The 18,309-nt window shown below is 43.9% G+C and overlaps 1 protein-coding gene across 1 annotated transcript in view; it reads right to left on the bottom strand.

The window, feature by feature from the left end:
- LOC121585588 (SRC kinase signaling inhibitor 1) overlaps positions 1 to 7,763 on the bottom strand; it is a 52,018-nt gene extending 44,255 nt beyond the window's left edge. The window contains exons 1-2 of the mRNA XM_041901914.2: positions 7,706 to 7,763; positions 4,785 to 5,104 (exon numbers count right to left, since the gene is read on the bottom strand). Of these exons, the coding sequence (XP_041757848.2) occupies positions 4,785 to 5,104; positions 7,706 to 7,763 (378 nt within the window). The remainder of the gene's footprint in view (positions 1 to 4,784; positions 5,105 to 7,705) is intronic.
- Between the last annotated feature and the right edge of the window lie 10,546 nt (positions 7,764 to 18,309).

Here is an 18,309-nt window from a genome sequence, read left to right as displayed (position 1 = left end):
TTAATAGGCAGCTGAAACTTCTTCAATTCAATTTAAGTAAGCTACTGTCTTTATCTGTGATTCAAATTCACTGTATACAAAATCGTGTACTGCACACAAAAATATATACTTTTTGTGTGCCTGTCACAAATTTCCAATGAGCAATTTGTGTCTATTTCACAATAATCTGTGATACTGGGTTGGATATACATAGCACATTGATGTGAATCACACTGCTGCTTTGTCATTTAGCTATCTGCGCCTTTCGGATTGTGGTTGTTGTGGATGGCTGTTCACAAATGTACATGTGTATTTTAACCCAATAATGGTTGAAATGAAGAAGTTTAAGCTGCCTATAAATCAATGTTTTTGTGACTAGTGGACCCCTAGCTAGTGAAAAATGTGCTCTTGTAATAGCTGCAGTGCGGATCCCAGCCTATGGAATAAATGTTTAAGGGAGTTCCTACCTTCTAAACTCCCCTGTGGTGTTGTGCTCCATACTGTCAAAAGTAGTTTATTTTAAGAAGACCATGAGTTGGGCTTTTATTGCTCAATCTAATTTGTGCTGATTCCCCCCAAGAAATTCCACATGCCTAACGGACACATGCTCAAACTCACACACTTTTCAGAGACTTAATCAGCTGCAAATTATCAAGATATCAAAGTGTCACCAACAAAAACTTAAACAACAGGCCTACAGTATAGCAAATGCAGCATAAGCCATTCATTTTTCACATGCAAATAGCACTTTTTGGAGGTGCTCAAAGCATGTCATTCCCAAAAGCAGCATTTATTTTTCAACTCGAAGCAATGAGCCCAATCAGTCTTCCATGACAACAAAATCATAAACAACAGAGTAGGCTAATGAGTCCTTCGTTTTTGGCTTATGCTCAGGTAAAACAGTTTGGCTAATCTATGTTTCCATATTTCCAAGTCCTATTCTTGAAGATCAAGGGGTATAAAATTAATTGGAATGACTGGAAATCTGACAGACTCTGTTTTTTGTTTTATATAAAGAAATAGCCTAATCATATTATTATATGTAGTAGAAGCCTACATAACCAACCTATAAAGTGAAATGTAACATCTATTTATGGCCAGCTTTGTAAACTCTTAACATTGATTTATCCTGCAATAGATGTCGTTCAATTGATAATATTCCTTTTTGTCTTCTTCTAATAGCTCTTGAACAGGTTGAGTCATGTCCTTGAGGCAGAACTGATTCCGCTAGATGGGCCAGCTGCCAAGTCAAAATTGTCCTACTCTGGTTTGAGAGGAAATCTTCAATGAGTTCCTACCCTCTGTTGAGGGAGGATGTGGAGGAGAAAACCTGGATGAGGATAGACAGAGCAGAGCAGAGGCAGGAGGAGAGGAAGATAAGAATTGGGGATAAAAACCAACAGAACAGAGGCCTGTGGGCTCCTGTGACCCAGATACACAGAGCATTGTGTGTCCTGCAGGCTTCTGTCCGAGTCAGAGCTAGCGATCATGTGTCTACCTGAACATGTGTCAGCCTGCATGGCCATACTACCACCAATCAGACGCCATTTTACTGGCCATGCCTCAAGACACAGTCACAAGGCTCTTATTGATAAATGTCACTAGGACCCCTATTTTAGGATTCTATGTACTCATCATTCTTGTGTTTTTCTGTTTAAATAGTGTGTTATTTATTATTTATTTGTGTTCACCTAAACCTATACTGTATATCAGTGTATTTTTATTTTTCCTTTACTTAACTAGGCAAGTCAGTTAAGAACAAATTCTTATTTACAATGACAGCCTACACCGGCCAAACCCGGACGACGCTGGGCCAATTGTGCGCCTCCCAATGGGACTCCCAATCACGGCCGGTTGTGATACAGCCTGGAATCGAACAAGGGGGTCTGTAGTGACACCTCAAGCACTGAGATGCAGTGCCTTAGACCGCTGCGCCACTCGGGAGCCCAGTATGTCTACAACTGCCATGTGGGTATTTTTTATATTTTTAACTTGAACTTGAAATTGAAGTATGATGTTGAGAATAGTTGCTCATATTGTTTGTTTTGAATGCCATGTATGTGATCTACTGTGTAGATCTACTTGGAAGACTGGATCCCTGCTAGCATCTTGAAGCAGATCTCTCTTGTACACTACCGCTAACCATAATATGCTGAATTCCAAATCAATCCCTACCCCCTAGGTAAGGTTGAGGCTTGTTTAGGTGCCAGGGTCGGATTTGGAATTCAGCATACATGTCTACGTCAACTCAACATGTACTCACTACCACCTACCTCTAGACATCCATACTGTACTCAACTCCACCTGCTAACATACCAGTAGACTTATGCATATGCATCCTATTGAAAACATTTTCCCACTTCCCACTATCTCTATTCATGTATTCATCCACCTTTCTGTCTTCACTCCTCTTACCTCAGCCTCCCCTGCCCACCTCTCCTCCAATCTGCACTAACAAGACGGCGTTTCAGAACATAAAATCTGCCCCACACAAAATAAACCGAGCCGCTATGCACCGTGACTCAAAGCTTATATGCTCTGCCATATTTCTCAATCACACAAGCTGAATCCCACGATGGACATGTACTGAGAAAGGGAAAGGGTGTGTAAGTGAGAGAGAGAGCGAGAGAGAGAGCGAGAGAGAGAGCGAGAGAGAGAGCGAGAGAGAGAGCGAGAGAGAGAGCGAGAGAGAGGCGAGAGAGAGAGAGACGAGTGGAGCAACGCATGCCTGACCTGCATGCCAAGTAGCTAATATCTGTACCCACCCACCCACACACCCTCCCTCTCTCTCTCTCTCTCTCTCTCTCTCTCTCTCTCTCTCTCTCTCTCTCTCTCTCTCTCTCTCTCTCTCTCTCTCTCTCTCTCTCTCTATATATATATATATATCTGTCTCTCTCTCTCTCTCTCTCTCTCTCTCTCTCTCTCTCTCTCTCTCTCTCTCTCTCTCTCTCTCTCTCTCTCTCTCTCTCTCTCTCTCTCTCTCTCTCTCTCTCTCTCTCTCTCTCTCTCTCTCTCTCTCTCTCTCTCTCTCTCTCTCTCTCTCTCTCTCTCTATATATATATAAATATATCTCTGTCTCTCTCTCTCTCTCTCTCTCTCTCTCTCTGTCTCTCTCTCTGTCTCTCTCTCTCTCTCTCTCTCTCTCTCTCTCTCTCTCTCTCTCTCTCTCTGTCTCTCTCTCTCTCTCTCTCTCTCTCTCTCTCTCTCTCTCTCTCTGTCTCTCTCTCTCCCTCCCTCTTATCCACACACACACACACTCACTAGCCCCCTCCTAGTCTTTCAGACACTGCGGCACCACATCCACACCTGGCCAACACCTGCACGCCGGTACCACCCCGGCATGAGCCAGCCCAAACACACCACACACATATAATACGCACACTCACACACCCGTCCTCTTATGCCTGCAGAAAGCAGGGAGTAGAGGAGAGGCATACCCATTACATAATGTCTTACCTGCACTGGTCTCCCCTACACACTCACAGACTCACACACACACAGACACTTGCTGGTCATAGTCACATGCACACACGCACACACACAAACAGTCAGGTATAGATACAGCTCTCTTGCACACACTCTCTTTCTCCCTCACCCCTTTCTTTCTATCATTTTCTCCCTCTCTCTGCATCACATGCAGCAGCAGAAACTCATCTATCCCACAGTAACACCAGAACACACAGGATTCTGCGCGTCTCCATTCAATAATGAAAGGGAGAACTGGTACCGTTGTTGCTACTTAACGAGCCTGCTGCTGCTGGCGACTGGTGGTGGTGCGTTGGTTCGCATGCTGCTCCACATGCCTCCCTCTCCTTCCTCCTCCCCCCTCTCCATTTTCTGACTGCAGCGGCTCTGTTCTCCCACGAGCCCCGAGGAATCAGTAAATCCCAGGCAGTGTTGGTCTGGTTATATACAAAGTAGAGCCAAGCAGAGTAGAGTCTCCTCTCTCTCTGTGTCTCTATACCGCTACAGCTCAATCACAGCTTCAGTCTTTCGCTCACAACTCATCTCTCTCTGTTTCTCTCTCTCTCTGCTGCTGCCATCCGTACTCTCTTCCACTCTCTCTTCTTGCCAAGGCATTGCCAGCCATATGATATCATTGACTTCCTTATATGGGAATGGGGAGGGGAGGGGAGGGGGGGTGGGGTGTGTGGGGGTGGTTGCCATGACAACCATGGACTCCACCTGTTTCTCTCTTTATTTGTCCTTCCGTCTCTCACTCTTTTTCTCCATCTTTTTCTCTCTCTCGCTGCGCCAGGGTAAATACACAGAGCAAATGAAAAGCAGGGAAGGAAAGAGAGAAGTGGATGGAGGGATACTTGGCTTATGGAGAAGAGAGTGTGGAGAGACGGGAGTCTATCGTGAATGGCGGTGTTCTCAGGGAGGTGATTGGGGTAGAGGGATGGAGGGATCAGGGTAGAGGGATGAAGGATGGAAGGATAGAGGGATGGAGTGGGATGAGGGTATCTACAGTGTCTCTCTATTTCCTTCCTATCTCAAATCTCTGTTTCCATCTTCCTCTCCCTCTGACACCTTCTGATAACTCTACGAGCCAACGATGTCATGATGAACTGATGAATTGACATGTAACTTGGATACTCTTGTGGTTCTCAACTGTTTTTGTACCTGGGATGCGCAATGGCTATGGCCAAGGTAGATCTTTAAAAAATTGATAAGCAATATAGTTTGTCACCATATTCTTTACACCAATTCTTTCAGATCTATACCAAGTGAAAAGAGATCAGGGTAGATGCTGGGGGTTGATTCTGGACAAGGCCATGGTGTTGAGAGTATTGAGATGTTACCTGCTGTTGGCGGCCACAGTTAGATGAGCCCTGGCCCTGGCCCTGGGACATACAGGGGTTGGCCGGGTACTTCTGGTTCTTCTGGAGGTCCATGAAGGCTTCGTGCTGGTGCTCTATGTCAGCCTTGTGAAGGTTCGTAAGGGCCTCCAGGCTCTTGGCAGCGATGTCGTTGTGGCGTTGGCGGTCCCCCGAGGTGGGCGCCTGCCCCCCGTTGTTGTTGTCAGGGAAATGACGCGTGCCGCCGTGGCCCAGAGTGTGGCACTCCCGCGGGAACTCGGCATCCCCAGCGGAGATCTTGTGACCCTTTCTTCTCTCCCGGCCTGGAGGGGTCAAAGGTGAGGGATTATGGGTCAGTGGTTGGATTGGCAGAGAGAGGAAGTGAAAGGTGAGAAAATGTGCTGTGAAGGTTATACATAGATCTTTAAAAAATGCTAAATATTTGATATCATCATTAGTTTTCCATAAAGGTAAATACAGTATAGATACTGCTGGCATATGTTGAGTGTTATAGGTGAAGCTCAATGGAGGCTACTGAGGGGAGAACGGCTCATAATAATGGCTGGAACGAAGCAAATGGAATGGCATCAAACACCTGGAAATGCATTTGATACCATTCCACTGATTCCGCTCCAGTCATTACAATGAGCCTGTTCTCCCCAATTAAGGTGCCACCAACCTCCTGTGGAGGAGATGTAGGGAGATATAGGACTCTATGAGCCATATGACATGTACGTATGATCCTGTCATTGGCTACCGATAATCCCGAGCCAAAGAAAGTCTCATTCAGCTAAACACACACACATACACACACACAAACAATGTATTTCTATAGCCCCAACAGCAGTAGCATCTGCCAAAGCCCACAACAGTCAAGCCTATCTCGTAGGGACCTGAAGGGGACACCGCTGTCACAGGGTGAGGTCCCAAATCTTGGAGATGACAGCAAGTTTGTCACCCATGCGTGTCAGGACCATTCTGTGTTAGAAGCCATGATTGGTTGTGAGCTGTTCCTTCCTTTAGGGAGCTTGTCATAGCGCCACCTTGTGGCCATGGAGATATATTGCTTGAATAAATTCACCAAGGATGGTCACTAAAGGAGCTAAATGAACTGCCTAGGGAAAACACTGTGAATGCCCCTCTTCAGAACATCCATAGTAGCTAGATCTGCTGGCTAGGCAGTATCAGAACGTAGAAAACAGCTTTTCCACTGCCTTCCGTGAATGGAATGGGCAGATCATGAGAGAGAGAGACTTAGAGAGAGAGAGAGAGAGAACGAGAGAAGGCATGTGAAGTCACACACACATGCACACACAGGCTCTTCACATGATCTCTGTCTGCAACCGTAGCTGTGCATCCAGAATTGGACACAATACAGTCCACCAATTAACTCATAAATAAAGAAGAAAATGGTCAACATCAGATAAGATGATCAACCATAACCGTGCATGCATCAATTCATTATTTAAAAATGCTCCATAAGGTCCCTTACACTATGCCTCATGCAACACTATGCGTGTTGCACTCCCCTCTGTTTTGGTAAGTCGGCCTACAGTAGCTAAACAGCTGACAGTACTGAATCCATAGAGTTAATCAAATGTCTTATGGCTGCACTGATAGAGGGATCCATATTGATTTATTCTGTGGATGTGATAATCTCAAGGTTAGAGAGCCACAGCCACACAGCTGTTAAAGCTCTCCGACCGCCACAGATGTTCTCAAGGTAATAGAGTCACTAGCACTGCATTTTCTGGTCAAGGGCCCTGCACCCAGTTTAAAGGGATAGTTCACTCAAAAACACTATTTTAATATTTCGTTCATTAGTCCACAATTCCCCAAAATCGTGAATGTCAGCAGTCTAGTTTTTACGTAGAAGACCTTCAGTACATAGAAAAAACGGTGAGGATGATGCGTTTTACAGGGTTTGATATATGTTTGACTTGGTTTCAGATGTAAATCTTGTAGGTGGAGTATGGCAGGGATGCAGGGATTCCATGATGCAGCCATGACAGCAAAGATCTGTTAGAGGATACAGGGAAAATCTATCGGGGGCTGAATGTTTTATAATGGAACATGTGTGAAGCCAAATGCATATTTTCACATCGATTGGACAATATAGAATTTACAGTTCTATTGTATTCTATTCTAAAGTGATCATGTTAATAGATTACATATTCACTTACAAATTATATGACTATAACAAATGACATTTGCAATGAAACCAGTTCCATCCATCTATACACAAGGAACCCTGTACCTTCCAGTTATTTTCTATCCCCTGACATGGCAGTATATAACTCACAGCAGTGGGATTCTTAATGACCCGTCACCTCCAACACAGGTCCCATCATCACCTGTTATTAGAAATGTTACGGGAACGTTAATTACACCATTAATACTGGTGACGAACCTCCTTTTAATTTCTCCTACTCACACTGCTGAATCTTTTATGTAAACTTTGTCACTGTAGGAGGAGGCCATTTCTCTCCCTCATGTCTCCTACTCTCCCTCACTCCTCTACCTATCCCGTCCATAAAGTGTCGTCATCCCAGCACAGTTTGTGAGGCAGCCGAAGATTCATCATCGGAGCTAGTGCTCATTAGAGTTCAAGCGGAACTTAAGACATGGTGAGTGATAGTCATTGTCCGGGCGCCGTCGTATTTCAGCCGACCTGGAGTCTGGACAAATTCCAAATGGATTGGCTCAAGGCTGTGGCCAAACATTTCTCATTATGTGACCGAGGCCTTTTTTTATTTTTATGATTTCATCACACTGACTTCTGATTATTTCTGCTCAGCTCTGGGAGTGGCAAGATTGTGTTCTGGCAAGTTCTATTAAAATGATTTCCTATCTCCTTCCCTCCTTAACTTAATCACTTCTTTCCTTCCTTCCCTCCTTTCCACCTTCCTCCCTATGCCTCTAACCTTCCTTCCTTCCTTTACTCCCTCCCTCAGTTGGTCGACGGTCACTGATGTCAGCCATATTACTTTCACAACTTGATTGCTATCTCCGCTTTCTGACAGCCTCCACTCAAACATTTTCTTACTGAACCATGGACACACTAGCCTGGTCCCAGATCTGTCTGTGCTGTCTTGTCAAACATTTGCAAGACAGCACAAACAGATCTGGGACCAGGCTTCGACACACTGCTTCCTTCCACCCAATAGCTGTACTGCAAACAGTTAGCGTTCAGTTAGCTCTTCCTGTTTCTGAAGAGCTTGGCTACTGGCCGATGGAAGAGCATGACAGACCCCTCAGATTAGCACCGGAACACATAGGGAATTGAGCTCTACTGCCTCCACTGTTTAATTCTAGTTAATGTGAATGGAGGGTTTGACATGTTAACCATTGGTAATGCAAATAGGAAAACAATCGATGATCAATGTTTTGGGTGCTGGTTCCAGAGCACAGGATATTAAAACAAATCTGTCATCAATTGCAGACAGTCGTGGTTGTCTGCATGTATTATTCAGAATTATGAAGAGCACAAAATTGTGTGCATCCATTCAGGGACCAAATATTGAAATATATTGGTGCTCTATGAAAAATATATTATTTGAGTATGTCCCTGTGCTCCCAGCAGGGGGATTGGTTCTGCCAGAGATAAACATCTCACCATGAAAACTCAATGTCCTCCACACACACATATGCGTGTGCACGTCGAGCGCACACACACACACACACACATTCATATTCCAATGGCCTCTGGCCCAAACCGTACATTCATAGTGTATACCACTTTCTTTACTAAAGATCCCACCCATATCTTACAGTACAGTACCACAGTTTAACACAGCCCATCAGCTGACAGACAGCCTGTCACAGAACTAAGCACATGACACCCTGGAATTACAATCAAGAACAGATCATTCTCTCCATCAGTGAAGTGTCACTGGGAGGACCTGAGATATTATTTGTGACAGTATGTCTTTGGTCCTCTGTAGCTCAATTGGTAGAGCATGGCGCTTGTAACGCCAGGGTAGTGGGTTCGATCCCCGGGACCACCCATACGTAAAAATGTATGCACACATGACTGTAAGTCGCTTTGGATAAAAGCGTCTGCTAAATGGCATATTATATTATATCATTATACATCAGTGATCGTCAACTAAATTCAGCCGCGGGACAATTTTTTATTGAGCGGATGGTCAGGGGGCCGGAACATAATTACAGATACATTGTAGACTGCAAATTGACCGCAGGAATCCCAAACAGATATAATATTTGACTAAAACATAATCATTTCAAACCTTGCTTATATTTGTATACAATCACGTCTCTTTGTTTTGCGTGGGGATACTTAAAATCAGTTTGAGCTGATTTTCTGGTGGGTTTCTTTGCTCAGAAAACATGGGGGGCCAAATAATACCACCCTCTGGCCACTTGAGATAGAAATGACATGTTGAAATGGTAATTACATAATGATGACATAGTAATAATTACTATTTTGTATCGAGGGATTCCTTCCATTGGATATTGTATGGACCTCAATTCAATTTATGACTATACCTTGGAGTATGCTTTTGAATATGTTTTATACAGTACCTGTGCATATCTACTATGACAGCTGGTGCTGAGAAAGTTTTGACAATGCAGACTATGTTAAGCATGGCCATTGTCATTTGCTATTGCTAACATTGTCCCTGGCCAGGATCTGTGCTTGGAGCTGAGGAGACTTTCTCTCCCTCTGACACATGATCTTGCTGAGTGATGTCATTGACTGAAAGCCTGGGCTGGATGAGTCAGAGTCTATGATCTATTAATGCAGACTAATTAAGACTGGGATTCAGCCAGGCAGCTAGCTCTATGAATGAGAGGCAACCAAGCTGCATTAGGGTGGAGCGTGTACACAATGTCATGAATAAGGGTTTACTTTTTTTTATTTTTTTTATTTCACCTTTATTTAACCAGGTAAGCCAGTTGAGAACAGGTTCTCATTTACAACTGCGACCTGGCCAAGATAAAGCAAAGTAGTGCAATAAAAACAACACAGAGTTACATATGGGGTAAAAAAAACATAAAGTCAGAAATACAACAGAAAATATATATACAGTGTGTGCAAATGTAGCAAGTTATGGAGGTAAGGCAATAAATAGGCTATAGTGCAGAATAATTACAATAGTATTAACACTGGAATGCTAGATGTGCAAGAGATGATGTGCAAATAGAGATACTGGGGTGCAAAAGAGCAAAATAAATAACAATATAGGGATGAGGTAGTTGGGTGGGCTAATTTCAGATGGGCTGTGTACAGGTGCAGTGATCGGTAAGGTGCTCTGACAACTGATGCTTAAAGTTATTGAGGGAGATAAGAGTCTCCAGCTTCAGAGATTTTTGCAATTCGTTCCAGTCATTGGCAGCAGAGAACTGGAAGGAATGGCGGCCAAAGGAGGTGTTGGCTTTGGGAATGACCAGTGAGATATACCTGCTGGAGCGCAGACTACGGGTGGGTGCTGCTATGGTGACCAATGAGCTAAGATAAGGCGGGGATTTGCCTAGCAGTGATTTATAGATGGCCTGGAGCCAGTGGGTTTGACGACGAACATGTAGTGAGGACCAGCCAACAAGAGCGTACAGGTCACAGTGGTGGGTAGTGTATGGGGCTTTGGAGACAAAACGGATGGCACTGTGATAGACTACATCCAATTTGCTGAGTAGAGTGTTGGAGGCTATTTTGTAAATGACATCGCCGAAGTCAAGGATCGGTAGGATAGTCAGTTTTACGAGGGCATGTTTGGCAGCATGAGTGAAGGAGGCTTTGTTGCGAAATAGGAAGCCGATTCTAGATTTAACTTTGGATTGGAGATTCTTTATGTGAGTCTGGAAGTTGAGTTTACAGTCTAACCAGACACCTAGATATTTGTAGTTGTCCACATACTCTAGGTCAGACCCGTCAAGAGTGGTGATTCTAGTCGGGTGGGCGGGTGCTAGCAGCGTTCGATTGAAAAGCATGCATTTAGTTTTACTAGTGTTTAAGAGCAGTTGAAGGCTACTGAAGGATTGTTGTATGGCATTGAAGCTCGTTTGGAGGTTTGTTAACACAGTGTCCAATGAAGGGCCAGATGTATACAAAATGGTGTCGTCTGCGTGAGGTGGATCTGAGAGTCACCAGCAGCAAGAGCGACATCATTGATATACACGGAGAAAAGTGTCGGCCCAAGAATTGAACCCTGTGGCACCCCCATAGAGACTGCCATAGGTCCAGACAACAGGCCCTCCGATTTGACACACTGAACTCTATCTGAGAAGTAGTTGGTGAACCAGGCGAGGCAGTCATTTGAGAAACCAAGGCTATTTAGTCTGCCAATAAGAATGCGGTGGTTGACAGAGTCAAAAGCCTTGGCCAAGCCTTGGCCAGCCTTACTATAGGTTCAAGAGCATAGCGAGTGCACAATAACACACATACGGGGAGTAGGCGTGATGAGAGAGGCTGATGAGAGAGGCTGGGCCTACGTAGGGCATACACTACCTTATGGTACACACATAACATAATGTATCTATATTGCATCCTTGGAGTGAGGAAGGTGCATTATTTTGGAGCAGATGGGCTATTTAATTACCAGCCCTTTAGGACTGAGGTATTACTGTCTTCTTCTCTGCTTGGCAGTTAATTGGTAAATGGATGTCATTCATTAGCTACAAAGTTCGCTCATGGTCCCTGATTGGATCGGGACCAGAGGTGTTTCAGTCCTGCAAGACCCTAATCGAATAGCCCTGTTTTGGAGTCATAACACAAGTATACTACATCAGTATACTACACAATGCCAACTAAAGGTAAACATTTCTGTGGATAGTATATGTACTGTAAAGATCACTGCATGACGGGACTTCTTTGGTTAATCTTTAGTAATTTGCTGAATTCACTCATTTTGCTAAAGCATAATTTCATATCTGCTTTGACTGCAAATGTGATGCGCTTTGAGGCAATTCGCACACCAGCAATTCATAACTGGCAACTTTTTACATAAATATTCAACAATGGTCATAAGTCAACCGCTACATGGAAAGTGAAGTAGGCTAAGCAATTAAATAGGAGGAAAAGGAAGACAAATGGGAAATGTATTCAGTTGAGCAGACAGTTAAACAGAAAGAAGTGTGTGTGTGTGTGTGTGTGTGTGTGTGTGTGTGTGTATGTCTGTGTGTGTGTGTGTGTGTGTGTATGTGTGTGTGTCTGTGACTGTGTGTGTGTGTGTGTGTGTGTGTGTGTGTGTGTGTGTGTGTGTGTGTGTGTGTGTGTGTGTGTGTGTGTGTGTGTGTGTGTGTGTGTGTGTGTGTGTGTGTGTGTGTGTGGGCTGCTGGGTCAGCTCTTCTGGGTGTCAGAGTTTCGATCACAACCAACCTGCTGTAGCCTCACAGTCAGACCACAACCAGACCATAAACACTGACCACAGTCTGATCATAGCAAGACCACTGAGCCAGACCACATCAGACCACAACCAGACCACAACCAGACCATACAGTTAGACCATACTGCCAGACCACAGCACTGACCACAACCAGATCATAACCAGTCCAGAGACCACAACCAGACCACAGACAGACCGCAGACAGACGACAGCCAGACGACAACCAGACCACAGACAGACCGCATTCAGACCACAGCCTGACTAGACAGACCATAACCAGACCACAGCCAGCCAGACTAGACAGACCATAACCAGACCACAGCCAGACTGGACAGACCATAACCAGACCACAGCCAGACTAGACAGACCATAACCAGACCACAGCCAGACTAGACAGACCATAACCAGACCACAGCCAGACTAGACAGACCATAACCAGACCACAGCCAGACCAGCCCTACCCCCTCTCCACAGCTTTGAAAAAAGCCATAATCTTGGAATAGGGAAATGACAGCTTTGAGAGTGTATGAAAAGGGTGGTCTATGTCTGTCAAGATGACCTTAACTGCAGGGTATATGATTGAGTATTCTGATGGGAACCTGGCCATAAACGTACTAGATGATGAACACATTTACTGAGAAATCAAGCCATCATAGCGAAAACATAATTAAGTGCTCTGCAAGATGGGTGACATTACATCAAAGAGACACAATTCTTTAAAAAAAATTAAAGCCGGATCAAAGAAATTACAACAAAACGCAAATTCACCCTCAATTTGGAGCTGACATTTTCTGCTGCAATAGTACACAGCCACTTCATTGAAAGTTGTTTTCAAGAAAAGAAAGCTCTAGATATCTGGGGATTTACAAACTGATATCAAACTGACATCAAAGGGATTCTGAAGTCTTAGATACAGTAAGTCGTGGAATTGAGAAAATACATAAACTTCAAAAGCATCAAATTGATTTGGAGTCAGCAATACTCTCTCTGGGCTGTATAGACAACGCCTTATATATCACTAAAGCTGCAGCTCCTTCCGATATACGAAGCAAAACGTATGCTAAAAATAAAGTAAGATATTATCATAAGCCATCAGTGTAAAAAGTCAGAGGGGTGCACAGCATCATCCAACATGCTCATCAAAATGTCCCCCTTCAAAAATCATCTACACAGATATTTCACAACAAAATACGAGCTAATTGCACAAGATGAATATATCATGCAAACGACATGACCATTTGCATCTTGCCCTGACATATCTATTAGTTTACAACCTCATCCATATTCATGAACGCCCCAGCCACTTGAGAAATGGACTGGAAAAGGCTAACTGTGCCATTTAAGAAGGCGAGGCTTTGCCTAGTGCTCCACATGGTGTCTAGTAGTCCATTAACTTATCATGGTCAATCCAGGTTAAGGCTGATGTGCCTTGCCTGGCTGCCGCATACTTCTCTCCCTGGGCAGCAGAGTGGAGCACTGGAGGATTTGGGCTCCACCACACTTCGAGCATCCAGCCCCTCTCCCTCTGATTCTCTTCCTGGGTTATGCAAAAGCCAGATAATCGTGGTGCATGCAGCTTGCAAGAAGAAGGTCTGCTCTGCAGCTGAGCTGACTGCCTGCATGGCTCATTTCAGCACCACTCATCCAGTCCACTGATGCAGAATTAGTCAATTATAGAGCAGGAGGAATGGCTGGATCGTACCTGGCTGGTCCTGTGCCGGTGTATTCGTTGCAGAGGCTCTACATGGCAGTGGAGTGTGTGGTGTGTGTGTGTGTGTGTGTGTGTGTGTGTGTGTGTGTGTGTGTGTGTGTGTGTGTGTGTGTGTGTGTGTGTGTGTGTGTGTATCGAGCGCCAATGAAGAGCTAACAATGAAGAGCTAAGGAGGAGTGCACAGTGCAGTGCTGGAGATTGGAGGTAGGCAGGGTTTGTGACTGTGCTGCTGAGACTGTGTGTGTGTGTGTGTGTGTGTGTGTGTGTGTGTGTCTCTCACTCTCTCTGTGAGTATAATCCTTTTACCCGTCTTCAGGGACAAGTAGCAAATGAGCCAGCCTCTTTTTTTTTCACCCCGCTCCCTCTCTTCTCTCTCTCTTCTCTCACTGTATCTCAGACTCGCACATGAGCCTCCAGTACAATGATCCTCCCATGCCTCCACCTTTCGCCAGATAACACAGGATGCAGAGAGCTGTCTCTCTCTCTCTCTATTAATGACTACAACTCTATCTTTTTGGTTTTCAAAGCGTCTCGGTGCCCTCCTCGCTGTTGGTGCCGCAACGTCTCGTGTATCTCGTGTACGCGATTAGACATCCACTCTTTTGTTGGATTTATACATGCATGTTGTTTACACATCCACTGATCCACTCCAAGTTGAAACAAACATGCCCATTCAATTGGGATGTTTATGTATTCAGAGATTCCTGTGGTGTTTGTAAGTCTACATTTACGAAAGGGATGTTTACTTCATATACACATCCAGTCACTGTTGATGAGAACATATTTTGGGGGATGTTGGTTTACTGTCGGTGATTTATTTAGAATTCAAGGCACACTTAACGAGCATGGTTACCACAGCATTCTGCAGAGATACGCCATCCCATCTGGTTTGCGCTTATGAGACGATCATTTGTTTTTCTCAACAGGATAATGACCCAACACACCTCCAGGCTGTGTAAGGGCTATTTGACCAAGAAGGAGAGTGATGGAGTGCTGCATCAGATGGCCTCCACAATCACCCGACTTCAACCCAATTGAGATAGTTTTGGATGAGTTGGACTGCAGAGTGAAGGAAAAGCAGCCAACAAGTGCTCAGCATATGTGGGAACTCCTTCAAGACTGTTGGAAAAGCATTCCTCATGAAGCTGGTTGAGAGAATGCCAAGAGATTGCAAAGCTGTCATCAAGGCAAAGGGTGGCTACTTTGAAGAATCTAAAATCTAAAATATATTTAGATTTGTTTAACACTTTTTTGGTTACGACATGATTCCATGTGCATTATTTCATAGTTTTGATGTCTTCACTATTGTTCTACAACGTAGAAAATAGTACAAATTAAGCAAACTCTTGAATGAGTAGGTGTGTCCAAACTTTTGACTGGTACTGTATGTACATACTGTATGAAAGTATATATGAATGTAAAGAACCCTACCTTGCAAAAGTATTCATCCCCCTTGGCGTTTTTCCTATTTTGTTGCATTACAACTGGTAATTTAAATTGATATTTATTTGGATTTCATGTAATGGACATACACAAAATAGTCCAAATGGGTGAAGTGAAATGAAAAAAAAAACTTGTTTCAAAATATTCTGGAAAATAAATAACTGAAAAGTGGTGCGTGCATATGTATTCACCCCATTTGCTATGAAGCCCCTAAACAAGATCTGGTGCAACCAATTACCTTCAGAAGTCACATAATTAGTTAAATAAAGTCCACCTGTGTGCAATCTAAGTGTCACATAATCTCAGTATATATACACCTGTTCTGAAAGGCCCCAGAGTCTGCAATACCACTAAGCAAGGGGCACCACCAAGCAAGCGGCACCATGAAGACCAAGGAGCTCTCCAAAAAGGTCAGGGACAAAGTTGTGGAGAAGTACAGATCAGGGTTGGGTTATAAAAAAATATCAGAAACTTTTAACATCCCACGGAGCACCGTTAAATCCATTATTTAAAAAATTTAAAGAATATGGCACCACAACAAACCTGCCAAGAGAGGGCCGCCCAACAAAACTCACAGGCCAGGCAAGGAGGGCATTAATCCGAGAGCCAACAAAGAGACCAAAGATAACCCTGAAGGAGCTGCAAAGCTCCAGAGCGGAGATTGGAGTATCTGTCCATAGGACCACTTTAAGCCGTACACTCCACAGAGCTGGGCTTTACGGAAGAGTGTCCAGAAAAAAGCCATTGCTTAAAGAAAAAAACAAGCAAACGCGTTTGGTGTTCGCCAAAAGTCATGTGGGAGACTCCCCAAACATATGGAAAAAGGTACTCTGGTCAGATGAGACTAAAATTGAGCTTTTTGGCCATCAAGGAAAACGCTATGTCTGGCGCAAACCCATCACCTCTCATCACCCCAAGAACACCATCCCCACAGTGACAGTGAAGCATGGTGGTGGCAGCATCATGCTGTGGGGATGTTTTTCATCGGCAGGGACTGGGAAACTGGTCAGAATTGAAGGAATGATGGATAGCGCTAAATACAGGGAAATTCTTGAGGGAAATCTGTTTCAGTCTTCCGGAGATTTGAGCCTGGGAAGGAGGTTCACCTTCCAGCAGGACAATGACCCTAAGCATACTGCTGAAGCAACACTTGAGTGGTTTAAGGGGAAACATGTAAATGTCTTGGAATGGCCTAGTCAAAGCCCAGACCTCAATCCAATTGAGAATCTGTGGTATGACTTAAAAATTGCTGTACACCAGCGGAACCCATCCAACTTGAAGGAGCTGGAGCAGTTTTGCCTTGAAGAATGGGCAAAAATCCCAGTGGCTAGATGTGCCAAGCTATAGAGACATACCCTAAGAGACTTGCAGCTGTAATTGCTGCAAAAGGTGGCACTACCAAGTATTAACTTTGGGGGGGGTGAATAGTTATGCACGCTCAAGTTTTCTGTTTCGTCTTATTTGTTGTTTGTTTCACAATAAAAAATATTTTGCATCTTCAAAGGTAGGCATGTTGTGTAAATCAAATGATACAAACCCCCAAAAAAATCAATTTTAATTCCAGGTTGTAAGGCAACAATATAGGAAAAATGACAATGGGGGTGAATACTTTTGCAAGCTACTGTATATCTCACTTGAAGGCTACAGTTTCTTACTTGAACCCTGGTCACAAGGAGTAACTGGCTTTCTCTCCTATAGAATTCAATCTCATCTCTCCTACAGTTGACTGGCCTGAGTAATCATGAGGACTCAAAGTCATCTTACCTGCTGTGTGTGCTCGGTTTGAATGAGCTCTTTCAGGTCTATGCCTATGTGCCCTGTTCTCTGTATCTCTGTGTGTCTCCTTGCTCCTGCCATCTCTCCCACTGTCAACACAGGAACAAAAATATTTTAACGTTTTTGGGGGTATCTGTACTACTATCTATATATTTGACAACCTTTACTTTTACTTCACTACTATTCTAAAGAAAATAATGTACTTCTTACTCCATACATTACTCTTTTTGATACTTAAGCATATTTTAGCAATTACATTTACTTTTGATACTTAAGCATAAATAAAACCAAGACTTTTACTTGAGTCATTTTCAATTAAGGTATCTTTACTTTTACTTAAGTATGACAATTGGGTACTTTTCCACCACTGCACAGAACCTTAGTTCAGCTCCGTTTCCCCATCTCCAAAAACTGCTATTTTCGTGTGACAGACTCTTTCCTGTATCCCTTTTCTTCCTCAGTCGGTCACTTGTACTCTCGATGTATCTAATATCATGTTTGTTTCTTCCGCAAGGCTTTTTGAAGAGAGAGCTTGACTCATTCAGAGAAGAGTGAGCTTGACTCATTGTCACTACACATGAAGAGGCCAATTTCAGGCATTCAAGGCAAGTCTGAGAAAATGCACAGTACTTTGAAAACCTCTTTCACTGTACAGGTCAAAGAACTGCTCTAAATACAAACCCATAACGTATGACAGACATTTATGGAACAACACAGGGCAATTTCTTCATTCTGTAAAAAATCTCAACTCATGTATATGTGATGAGGTGGTGTTGAAGGAGTCAGGCGCAGGAGGGTAAATCACAGAATAACAGACTTTAATCCGCAAAATACAGGTTTACGCAGAAATGCGTCAAACACACTCCAGGGCACAAAACAGGCGCACTGGAAAATACAAGGCACACGGGAAAATACTCCCGTCGATACACAATACACAAGCTCCACCGAGCTTATCTAACCTCCACAATGAACAATCACCCACACAGACAAGGAAGCAGAGGGAACACTTATACCATGACTAATGAGGGAATAAGGACCAGGTGTGTGTGATTGAAGACAAGACAAATGGAATGATGATATATGGAGCGGCAGTGGCTAGTAAGCCGGTGACGCCGAACGCCGAAGCCTGCCCGAACAAGGAGGGGAGGCAGCCTCGGCGGAAGTCGTGACAGTATAAGGCAAAACGTATTCCCAGAGTGGGAATAATTTTTTTCTCACAGTGCGTCATGATGAAATTTTTATGCACAGAAAA

The sequence above is a fragment of the Coregonus clupeaformis genome, chromosome 2, assembly GCF_020615455.1.
Source record: "Coregonus clupeaformis isolate EN_2021a chromosome 2, ASM2061545v1, whole genome shotgun sequence".
In the NCBI taxonomy this organism is placed as follows: Eukaryota; Metazoa; Chordata; class Actinopteri; order Salmoniformes; family Salmonidae; genus Coregonus; species Coregonus clupeaformis.
Note: the sequence above shows the minus strand (reverse complement) of the source record. Positions and strands in the feature narration are given on the sequence as shown.